This window comes from Heptranchias perlo, chromosome 13 (assembly GCF_035084215.1).
Source record: "Heptranchias perlo isolate sHepPer1 chromosome 13, sHepPer1.hap1, whole genome shotgun sequence".
NCBI lineage: Eukaryota > Metazoa > Chordata > Chondrichthyes > Hexanchiformes > Hexanchidae > Heptranchias > Heptranchias perlo.
Genome location: NC_090337.1, coordinates 946,993 through 960,090, shown reverse-complemented (window position 1 = coordinate 960,090; position 13,098 = coordinate 946,993). Strand labels below are relative to the sequence as shown.

The 13,098-nt window shown below is 43.6% G+C and overlaps 1 protein-coding gene across 5 annotated transcripts in view; it reads left to right on the top strand.

Moving 5' to 3' along the window:
* The first annotated feature begins 208 nt into the window (after nucleotides 1–208).
* masp1 (MBL associated serine protease 1) overlaps nucleotides 209–13,098 on the top strand; it is a 409,480-nt gene continuing 396,590 nt past the window's right edge. For all 5 annotated transcript variants that reach the window (XR_010965392.1, XM_067994819.1, XM_067994820.1 and 2 more), the window contains exon 1: nucleotides 209–264. Coding sequence is in view for 4 of the 5 variants with exons in the window: in XM_067994819.1 (XP_067850920.1) it covers nucleotides 260–264 (5 nt within the window). In the remaining variant the exon portion in view is untranslated. The remainder of the gene's footprint in view (nucleotides 265–13,098) is intronic.

Sequence of the window (13,098 nt, the reverse complement as noted above, 5' to 3'; positions counted from 1 at the left end):
CACTCTCTCTGTCCCAGTCTCTGTCCCTCTCTCTCTCTCTGTCCCTCTCTCTCTGTCCCTGTCTCTGTCCCTCTCTCTCTCTCTCTGTCCCTGTCCTGTTGGAGTTTGAGGGTGGGGGGAGGGACTCTGCAGTTTTGGCCCGAATCTTGTTCTGTGTGAAGTTTGTGGGACGGAGATTGGGGACGTGACGTGAATGAGGAATGTGAGCGGTCCCTGGACTCGAGCATTGATCCAGACTGAGCGGCGGAGACGGAGCAAAATGAGGTGAGTGCGGGTCGGGGCTGGGCCAGTCCGGGCCGGGCTGTCGGGGGCACCGCTCCGCACTGGGCAGAGGTGGGCGAGGCTGGGCACCGAGCGTCGGGCAGGAATTGGCACCGAGAAGCTCTTTGTCTGCGGCTCTCGGGGCCTCTGAATAACTGTGGGTTTTTAATGGGCTGTGTGATTAACCCGCTCTCCCACACTGATTGGAAGCAGGGCGTTCTGGCAATGGGGTTTGTGGAATTGCAGACAGTTCGTGGGGTCTCAACAACCCCTAAATTCCGCATGTCGCGGATACTCCAACTCCCCAACTAGAAGGGGACAAACTTCGATCTGTGACTGGCCGCTAGGGTTCAGAGCGCTGCGCTCAGAAAGTTTCTCCACCGTTAGATTGTTGGGGCTCAAATAATAAAAGATTAAAACACCCTGAAACTGCCCGTACTCCCAGCCAAAGCCCAGACCTGTGACAATAACAGCCCCGGGATGAGTAATAGGACAGTGATCAATGACAGGGATCAATAACAGGACAGGGATCAATAACTGGCAGTGACCAATAACAGGACAGTGATCGATAACAGGACAAGGATCAATGACAGTGATCGATAACAGGACAGGGATCAATAACTGGCAGTGACCAATAACAGGACAGTGATCGATAACAGGACAAGGATCAATGACAGTGATCGATAACAGGACAGGGATCAATAACTGGCAGTGACCAATAACAGGGCAGTGACCAATAACAGGATAGGGATCAATAGCAGGATAGGGATCAGTAACGGGACAGGGTTGGGTAACAGGGCAGTGATCAATAACTGGGCAATGATCAATTACAGGGCCGTGATCAATAACAGGACAGTGATCATTACGAAAGGAGGGAGAGAGAAAACAGGGAATTACAGACCTGTTAGCCTGACATCAGCATTAGGGAAAATACTAGACTCTATTATAAAAGATGTGATAACAGGACACATGGAAAATAATAATAGGATTTGGCAGAGTCAACGTGGATTTATGAAAGGGAAATCATGTTTGACAAACTTACTGGAGTTCTTTGAGGATGTCACTAGTAGAATAGATAAGGGGGAACCAGTGGATGTGGTGTATTTGGATTTTCAGAAGGCTTTCGATAAGGTCCCACACAGGAGGTTGGTGAACAAAGTTAGAGCACATGGAATTGGGGGTAATATACTAGCATGGATTGAGAATTGGTTAGGAGACAGGAAGCAGAGAGTAGGAATAAACGGGTCTTTTTCGGGGTGGCAGGCAGTGACTAGTGGGGTACCGCAGGGATCAGTGCTTGGGCCCCAGCTATTCACAATATATATCAATGATTTGGATGAGGGAACCAAATGTAATATTTCCAAGTTTGCTGCTGACACAAAACTAGGTGGGATTGTGAGTTGTGAGGAGGATGCAAAGAGGCTTCAAGGTGATATGGACAGGCTAAGTGAGTGGGCAAGAACATGGCAGATGGAATATAATGTGGAAAAATGTGAAGTTATCCACTTTGGTGGGAAAAACAGAAATGCAGCGTATTTTTTAAATGGTGAGAGATTGGGAAATGTTGATGTTCAAGGGGACCTGGGTGTCCTTGTATATGAGTCACTGAAAACTAACATGCAGGTGCAGCAAGCAATTAGGAAGGTAAATGGTATGTTGGCCTTTATTACAAGAGAATTTCAGTACAGGAGTAAAGATGTCTTACTGCAGTTATAGAGGGCCTTGGTGAGACCATACCTGGAGTATTGTGTACAATTTTACAACCAGAAAGGATTTACTTGCCATAGGGGGAGTGCAACAAAGGTTCACCAGACTGATTCCTGGGATGGCGGGATTGTCGTATGAGGAGAGATTGAGTAGACTAGGCCTGTATTCTCGAGAGTTTAGAAGAATGAGAGGTGATCTCATTGAAACATACAAAATTCTTAGAGGGCTCAACAGGGTAGATGCAGGGAGGATGTTTCCCCAGGCTGGAGAGTCTCAAACCAGGGGTCACAGTCTCAAAATAAGGGGTCGGCCATTTAGGACTGTGATGAGGAGAAATTTCTTCACTCAGAGGGTGGTGAATCTTTGGAATTCTCTATCCCAGAGGGCTGTGGAGGCTCAGTCATTGAGTACATTCAAAACAGAGATCGATAGATTTCTAGATATTAAAGGCATCATGGGATATGGGGATCGGGCAGGAAAATGGCGTTGAGGTAGAAGATCAGCCATGATCCGATTGAATGGCGGAGCAGGCTCAAGGGGCCGGATGGCCTACTCCTGCTCCTATTTCTTATGCATGTTCTTATTAACTGGGCAGTGATCAATAACAGGACAGTGATCAATAACGGGTCAAGGATCAGTCACAGGACAGTGATCAGTAACAGGACAGTGATCAGTAACAGGACAATGATCAATAACAGGACAGTGATCAAGAACGGGACAGGAATCAGTAACAGGACAGTGATCAATAACGGGACAGGGATCAGTAACAGGACAGTGATCAATAACAGAGCTGAGATCAATAACAGGACAGTGATCAATAACAGGACAGTGATCAGTAACAGGACAGTGATCAATAACGGGACAGGGATCAGTAACAGGACAGTGATCAATAACAGAGCTGAGATCAATAACAGGACAGTGATCAATAACAGGACAGTGATCAATAACGGGACAGGAATCAGTAACGGGACAGTGATCAATAACAGGACAGGGATCATTAACAAGCCAATGATCAATAACAGGACAATGATCAGTAACAGGACAATGATCAATAATGGGACAGTGATCAATAACAGGACAGTGATCAATAATGGGAGAGCAGTCAGTAACAGGACAGTGATATATAACTGGACAGTTATCATTAACAGGACAGTGATCAATAACAGGACTGTGATCAATAACAGAACAGTGATCAAGAACGGTACAGGAATCAGTAACAGGACAGTGATCAATAACAGGACAGTGATCAATAACAGTACAGTGATCAATAACAGGACAGGGATCATTAACAGGACAGAGATCAATAACAGGAGTGGGATCAATGATGTGACGGTGATCAATAACGGGACGGTGATCAATAACAGGTCAGTGATCAATAACGGAACAGTGATCAATAACGGGTCAGGGATCAGTAACAGGACAGTGATCAATAACAGGACAGTGATCAGTAACGGGACAGGGATCAATAACTGGACAGTGATCAATAACAGGACAGTGATCAGTAACGGGACAGGGATCAATAACGGGACAATGATCAGTAACAGGACAGTGATCAATAACAGGACAGTGATTAATAACGGGACAGGAATCAGTAACGGGAGAGTGATCAATAACAGGTCAGTGATCAATAACGGGACTCTGATCAGTAACAGGACAGTGATCAGTTGCAGGACAGTGATCAATAACAGGTCAGTGATCAATAACAGGTCAGTGATCAATAATGGGACAGTCATCATTAACAGGACAGGGATCAATAATGGGACAGTGATCAATAACAGGACAGGGATCAATAACGGGACAGTGATCAATAACAGGACAGTGATCAGTAACGGGACAATGATCAATAACGGGACAGTGATCAATAACAGGACAGGGATCAATTTCTGGACAGTGATCAATAACAGGTCAGTGACCAATAACGGGACAGTGATCAGTAACAGGACAGGGATCAGAAACAGGACAGTGACCAATAACTGGACAGTGATCAGTAACAGGACAGTGATCAATAACGGGACAGTGATCAATAACAGGACAGTGATCAATAACGGGACAGGAATCAGTAACGGGAGAGTGATCAATAACAGGACTGGGATCAATAACGGGACGGTGATCAAGAACAGGACAGTGATCAATAACTGGACAGTGATCAATAACAGGACAGTGATCAATAACGGGACGGCGATCAATAATGGGACAGTGATCAGTTACAGGTCAGTGATCAATAACAGGACAGTGATCAATAACGGGACGGTGATCAATAACAGGACGGGGATCAATAACGGGACGGGGATCAATAACAGGACAGTGATCAGTTACAGGTCAGTGATCAATAACAGGACAGTGATCAATAACTGGACTGTGATCAATAACATGACAGTGATCAGTAACAGGACAGTGATCAATAACATGACAGTGATCAGTGACAGGACAGTGACCAATAACGGGACAGTGATCAATAACAGGACAATGATCAATATCTGGGCAGTGATCAGTTGCAGGTCAGTGGTCAATAACCGGACAGAGATCAGTAACAGGACAGTGATCAATAACGGGACGGCGATCAATAATGGGACAGTGATCAAGATCAGGACAGTGATCAATAACAGGACAGGAATCAGTAACGGGAGAGTGATCAATAACAAGACTGGGATCAATAACGGGACGGTGATCAATAATAGGACAGTGATCAAGAACAGGACAGTGATCATTAACGGGACAGGAATCAGTAACGGGAGAGTGATCAATAACAGGTCAGTGATCAATAACGGGACAGTGATCAATAACGGGACAGGAATCAGTAACAGAACAGTGAACAATAACGGGACAGGAATCAGAAACGGGAGAGTGATCAATAACAGGTCAGTGATCAGTAACAGGACAGTGAACAAAAATGGGACAGATATCAATAACAGGACAGTGATCAGTAACAATACAGGGATCAATAACAGGATGGGGATCAATAACGGGACGGTGATCAATAACGGGACAGTGATCAATAACAGGACAGTGATCAGTTGCAGGTCAGTGATCAATAACAGGACAGTGGTTAATAACGGGACAGTGATCAATAACGGGACAGTGATCAGTAACAGGACAGTGATCAATAACAGGACGTGATCAATAATGGGACAGATATCAATAACAGGACAGCGATCAGTAACAATACAGGGATCAATAACAGGATGGGGATCAGTAACAGGACAGTGATCAGTTGCAGGTCAGTGATCAATAACAGGACAGGAATCAATAACGGGACAGTGATCAATAACTGGATAGTGATCAGTAACAGGACAGTGACCAATAATGGGACAGTGATCAATAACAGGACAATGATCAATATCTGGGCAGTGATCAATAACAGGCAAGTGATCAATAACTGGACAGTGATCAGTAACAGGACAGTGACCAATAATGGGACAGTGATCAATAACAGGACGTGATCAATAATGGGACAGATATCAATAACAGGACAGTGATCAGTAACAATACAGGGATCAATAACAGGATGGGGATCAGTAACAGGACAGTGATCAGTTGCAGGTCAGTGATCAATAACAGGACAGGAATCAATAACGGGACAGTGATCAATAACTGGACAGTGATCAGTAACAGGACAGTGACCAATAATGGGACAGTGATCAATAACAGGACAATGATCAATATCTGGGCAGTGATCAATAACAGGACAGTGATCAATAACTGGACAGTGATCAGTAACAGGACAGTGACCAATAATGGGACAGTGATCAATAACAGGACAATGATCAATATCTGGGCAGTGATCAATAACAGGACAGTGATCAATAATTGGACAGTGATCAATAACTGGGTGGCGATCAATAACTGCACAGTGATCAATAACGGGACAGGAATCAGTAACGGGAGATTGCTCAATAACTGGACAGTGATCAATAACTGGACAGTGATCAATAACTGGACAGTGATCAGTAACAGGATAGTGACCAATAACAGGACAGTGATCAATAACTGGACAGTGATCAGTAACAGGATAGTGACCAATAACAGGACAGTGATCAGTAACAATACAGGGATCAGTAACAGGACTGGGATCAATAACGGGAGAGTGATCAATAACAGGACGGTGATCAATAACGGGACGGTGATCAATAACAGGACAGTGTTCAGTAACAATACAGGGATCAATAACAGGACGGGGATCAATAACGGGACAGTGATCAATAACGGGACGGTGATCAAAAAAAGGACAGTGATCAATAACGGGAGATTGCGCAATAACCGGACAGTGATCAGTAACAGGACATTGATCAATAACTGGACAGTGATCAGTAACAGGACAGTGACCAATAACGGGACAGTGATCAATAACAGGACAGTGATCAATAATTGGACAGTGATCAATAACTGGGTGGCGATAAATAACTGCACAGTGATCAATAATGGGACAGGAATCAGTAACGGGACAGTGATCAATAACATGACAGTGATCAGTAACAGGACAGTGATCAATAACGGGAGAGTGATCAATAACAGGTCAGTGATCAATAACTGGACAGTGATCAGGAACGGGATATTGACCAATAACAGGACAGTGATCAATAACAGGACGGGGATCAATAACTGGACGGTGATCAATAACAGGACGGTGATCAGTTACAGGTAAGTGATCAGTAACAGGACAGTGATCAATAACTGGACTGTGATCAGTAACAGGACAGTGACTATTAACGGGACAGTGATCAATAACGGGACAGTGATCAATAACAGGGCAGTGATCGATCGCCGGTCAGTGATCAGTAACAGGACAGTGATCAATAACAGGAAGGGATCAATACGAACATACAAATTAAGAGCAGGAGGCCATTCGGCCCCTCGAGCCAGCTCTGCCATTTGATAAGATCATGGCTGATCTGATTGTGACCTCAACCCTACTTTCCCATCTACCTGCTATAACCTTTAACTCCCTTGTTAATCAGGAATCTATCTCACTCAGCCTTAAAAATATTCAGTGACCCTGCCTCCCCCGCTCTCTGGGGAAGGGAGTTCCACAGAATCACGACCCTCAGAGAAAAAAATTCTCCTCATCTCCGTCTTAAATGGGAGACCCCTCATTTTTAAACCGTGGCCCCTAGTTTGAGTCTCTCCCAGAAGGAGAAACATCCTCTCAGCATCTACCCCTTCTCGTCCCCTCAGGATCTTAAATGTTTCAATAAGATCACCTCTCATTCTTCTAAACTCCAGTGTTTACAGGCCCAACTTGTCTAACCTTTCCTCATAAGATAACCCCTCATCCCAGGAATCAGTCGAGTGAACCTTCTCTGAACTGCCTCCAAAGCAATTATGTCCTCTCTTAAATAAGGAGACCAAAACTGCACACAGTATTCTAGATGTGGTCTCACCAATGCCCTGTACAACTGTAGCAAAACATCTCTACTTTTATATTCCATTCCCCTTGCAATAAATGACAACATTCCATTTGCCTTCCTAATCACTTGCTGTACCTGCATACTAACTTTTTGTGATTCATGTACTAGGACACCCAGATCCCTCTGTACCTCAGAGTTCTGCAATCTCTCTCCATTTAAATAATATACTACTGTTCTATTCCTCCTGCCAAAGTGGACAATTTTACATTTTCCCACATTATACTCCATTTGCCCACTCACTTGACCTATCTATATCCCTTTGCAGACTCCTTATGTCCTCTTCACAACTTACTTTCCTACCTACCTTTGTGTCATCAGCAAATTCAGCAACCAGACATTCGGTCCCTTCATCCAAGTCATTGATATAGATTGTAAATAGTTGAGGCCCAAGCACTGATCCCTGTGGCACTCCACTCGTTACATCTTGCCAACCTGAAAATGACCCATTTATGCCTACTCTCTGTTTCCTGTTAGCTAACCAATCCTTTATCCATGCTAATATGTTACCCCCCACACCGTGAGCTCTTATTTTGTGTAGTGGCCTTTGATGTGTCACCTTGTCAAAAGCCTTCTGGAAATCCAAGTCCACCACATCCACAGGATCCCCTTTATCCATGTTGCTTGTTACTTCCTCAAAGAACTCTAATAAATTAGTCAAACACGATTTCCCTTTCACAAAGCCTTGTTGACTCTGCCTGATTGCATTGAGATTTTCTAAGTGCCCTGCTATAACCTCCTTAATAATAGATTCCAGCATTTTCCCTATGACAGATGTTTAGCTAACTGGCCTGTAATTTCCTGCTTTCTGTCTCCCTCCTTTCTTCAATAGAGGAGTTACATTTGCTATTTTCCAATCTGATGGGACCCTTCCAGAATCTAGGGAATTTTGAAAAATTAATACCAATGCATCTACTATCTCCGCAGCCACTTCTTTTAAGACCCTGGGATGAAGTCCATCAGGACCTGGGGACTTGTCAGCTTTTAGTTCAAATATTTTTTTTCAAAACCCTTTTCTTGGTGATTGTAAATGTTTTAAGTTCCTCCCTCCCTTTCACCTCTTGATTCACAATTATTTCTGGCATGTTATTTGTATCCTCTACAGTGAAGACGGACACAAAATATCTGTTCAATTCATCCGCCATTTCCTTATTCTCCATTATTAATTCCCCAGACTCACTCTCTAGAGGACCAACGCTCACTTTACTTACTCTTATCCTTTTTAAATACCTGTAGAAATTCTTACTATCTGTTTTAATATTTCTAGCGAGCTTTCTCTCATACTCTAATTTCTCCCTCATTATTCTATTCGGACAGTGATCAATTACTGAACAGTGAACAATAACTGGGCAGAGATTAACATGAGGACAGTGATCAATATTAGGACAATGATCAATAACAGGACAGTGATCAAGAACAGGACAATGATCAATAAGGGCGGAATTGATTAAAGTGGACTGGGAAAATAGATTAAAGGGTAAGACGGTACATGAGCAGTGGTGTTCATTTTAGGAGTTATTTTACAACTTTCAAAAAATATATATTCCACTGAGGAAAAAAGGGTGTGAAAGAAATGACAGCCATCCGTGGCTAAGCAAAGAAATTAAGGACAGTATCCAACTAAAAACAAGGACATATAAGGTAGCCATACTTAGTGGGAGGATAGAAGATTGGGAAGTCTTCAAAAGACAGCAAAAAGTAACCAAAGGATGGATTAAGAAAGGGAAGATGGATTATGAAAATAAATTAGCAAAAAATATAAAAACAGAAAGCAAGAGTTTCTATCGTTACATGAAAAGAAAAAGGGTGGCTAAGGCAAACGTAGGTCCCTTAGAGGATGAGACCGGGAAATTAATGGTGGGAAACATGGAGATGGCAAAAATGCTGAACAAATATTTTGTTTCAGTCTTTACGGTAGAGGACACTAAGAATATCCCAACTCTGGGCTAACAGGGGGCTCTAGGGGGGGAGGAGCTAAATACGATTAAAATCACTAAGGAATTGGTACTCAGTAAATTAATGGGACTCAAGGTGGATAAATCCCCTGGACCTGATGGCTTACATCCGAGGGTCTTGAGGGAAGTGGCAGTGGGGATTGTGGATGCTTTGGTAATAATTTTCCAAAATTCTCTGGACTCGGCAAAGGTCCCGGCAGATTGGAAAACTGCTAATGTAACACCCTTATTTAAAAAGGGTAGTAGGCAGAAGGCTGGAAATTATAGACCAGTTAGCCGAACATCTGTGGGGGGTAAAATTTTGGAGTCTATTATTAAGGAGACAGTAGCGGAACATTTGGATAAACATAATTTAATAGGACAAAGTCAGCATGGCTTTACGAAGGGGAAGTCATGTCTGACAAATTTGCTTGAGTTCTTTGAGGACATAACGTACAGGGTGGATAAAGGGGAACCAGTGGACGTAATGTATTTAGACTTCCAGAAGGCATTCGACAAGGTGCCACATAAAAGATTATTGCTCAAGATAAAGAATCACTGGATTGGGGGTAATATTCTGGCATGGGTGGAGGATTGGTTATCTAACAGGAAGCAGAGAGGATAAATGGTTCATTCTCGGACTGGCAACCAGTAGCCAGTGGTGTTCCGCAGGGGTCAGTGCTGGGTTCCCAACTCTTTACAATCAAAATTAACGATTTGGAGGAGGGGACCGAGTGTAACATATCAAAGTTTGCAGATGATACAAAGATGGGAGGGAAAGTAGAGAGTGAGGAGGACATAAAAAACCTACAAGTGGATATAGACAGACTGGGTGAGTGGGCGGAGATTTGGCAGATGCAATACAACATTGGAAAATGTGAGGTTATGCACTTTGGCAGGAAAAATCAGAGAGCAAGTTATTATCTTGATGGCAAGAGACTGGAAAGTACTGCAGTACAAAGGGATCTGGGGGTCCTAGTGCAAGAAAATCAAAAAGATAGTATGCAGGTGCAGCAGGTGATCAAGAAGGCCAACGGAATGTTGATGTTTATTGCTAGGGGGATAGAATATAAAAACAGGGAGGTATTGCTGCAGTTATATAAGGTATTGGTGAGACCGCACCTGGAGTACTGCATACAGTTTTGGTGTCCATACTTAAGAAAAGACATACTTGCTCTCGAGGCAGTACAAAGAAGGTTCACTCGGTTAATCCCGGGGATGAGGGGGCGGACATATGAGGAGAGGTTGAGTAGATTGGGACTCGACTCATTGGAGTTCAGAAGAATGAGAGGCGATCTTATTGAAACATATAAGATTGTGAAGGGGCTTGATCGGGTGGATGCGGTAAGGATGTTCCCAAGGATGGGTGAAACTAGAACTAGGGGGCATAATCTTAGAATAAGGGGCTGCTCTTTCAAAACTGAGATGAGGAGAAACTTCTTCACTCAGAGGGTAGTAGGTCTGTGGAATTTGCTGCCCTAGGAAGCTGTGGAAGCTGCATCATTAAATAAATTTAAAACAGAAATAGACAGTTTCCTAGAAGTAAAGGGAATTAGGGGTTACGGGGAGCGGGCAGGAAATTGGACATGAATTTAGATTTGAGGTTAGGATCAGATCAGCCATGATCTTATTGAATGGCGGAGCAGGCTCGAGGGGCCGATTGGCCTACTCCTGCTCCTATTTCTTATGTTCTTATAACAGGACAGTGATCAGTAACAGGACAATGATCAATAATGGGACGATGATCAATAACGGGACAGTGATCAATAACAGGACAGTGATCAGTAACAGGACAGTGATCAATAACTGGACAGTGATCAGTAACAGGACAGTGATCAGTAACAGGACAGTGATCAATAACAGGTCAGGGATCAGTAACAGGACAATGATCAATAACAGGACAATGATCAGGAACAGGACAGTGATCAGTCACAAGACAATGATCAATAACGGGTCAGGGATCAGTAACAGGACAGTGATCAATAACAGGTCTGTGATCAATAACTGGGCAGTGATCAGTAACAGGACAGTGATCAATAACAGGTCTGTGATCAATAACAGAACAGTGATCAATAACGGGTCAGGGATCAGTAACAGGACAGTGATCAATAACTCGACAGTGATCAGTAACAGGACAATGATCAATAACAGGACTGTGATCAATAACGGGACAGGAATCAGTAACAGGACAGTGATCAATAACAGGACACTGATCAGCAACAGGACAATGATCAATAACGGGACAGTGATCAATAACAGGACAGTGATCAATAACAGGTCAGTGATCAATAACAGGACAGTGACCAATAACGGGACAGGGATCAAATTTGGGACAGTGATCAATAACTGGACAGTGATCAGTAACAGGACAGTGATCAATAATGGGACAGGAATCAGTGGCGGGACAGTGATCAATTACAGGACAGTGATCAGTAACAGGACAGTGACCAATAACGGGACAGTGATCAATAACAGGACAGTGATCAAATTCGGGACAGTGATCAATAACTGAACAGTGATCAGTAACAGGACAGTGATCAATAATGGGACAGGAATCAGTGGCGGGTCAGTGATCAATTACAGGACAGTGATCAGTAACAGGACAGAGGGGGAGGTATAAGAGGAGGGGGGGTCGCAATATTAATTAAAGAATCAATTACTGCCATAAGGAGGGATGATATATTAGCAGGTTCCTCTAATGAGGCCATATGGGTGGAGCTTAAAAACAAAAAGGGGGCAAGCACTTTGATGGGAGTGTACTATAGGCCCCCAAACAGTCAGGGGGAGATAGAGGAACAGATATGTAGGCAAATCTCAGAAAATTGTGCAAATAATAGGGTAATAATAGTGGGGGATTTCAACTTCCCCAATATTAACTGGGATACTCAGAGTGTAAAAGGCTTAGAGGGTACAAAATTCTTAACGTGCATCCAGGAGAGCTTTTTGAGCCAGCATGTAGAAAGTCCTACAAGAGAGGGGGCGGTACTGGACCTAATTCTAGGGAATGTGGCCGGCCAAGTGGAAGAAGTGCTAGTAGGTGAGCACTTTGGTGACAGTGACCATAATTTGGTGAGATTTAAGGTGGTCATGGAAAAGGACAGGGAGGGGCCGGAAATAAAGGTTCTAAATTGGGGGAAGGCCGATTTTAATAGGATAAGGCAGGATCTGGCCAAAATGGACTGGGATCAGCTGCTTGTAGGAAAATCCGCATCGGAGCAATGGGAGTCTTTCAGAAGGGAGATTGAGACCATACAATGGCAACATGTTCCCGTAAAGGTCAAGGGTGGTTCCAAGAACTCCAGGGAACCTTGGATGTCAGGGGATATACGAGAATGGATTAGGAAAAAAAGGAGGGCTTTTGGCAGATACAAAAGGCTAAAGACGGAGGAAGCCCTAGAGGAGTACAAAAAGTGCAGGGGGATACTTAAAAAAGAAATTAGGAGATCAAGGAGGGGCCATGAAATAACACTGGCGAGCAAAATAAAGGAAAATAAAGGAAAATCCTAAGATGTTTTATAAGTATATTAAGGGTAAGAGGATGACGAGGGAAAAAATAGGGCCCATTAGGGACAAAAATGGCAATCTGTGTGTGGAGCCGGCAGATGTAGGAGGGGTTCTAAATGAATTTTTTGCATCTGTTTTCACTATGGAGAAGGACGATGTAGACATAGAAATACGGCAGGGGGACTGTGATATACTCGAACATATTAACATCGAGCGGGAGGAGGTATTGGCGGTTTTAGCAGGCCTAAAAATGGATAAATCCCCAGGCCCGGACGAAATGTATCCCAGGC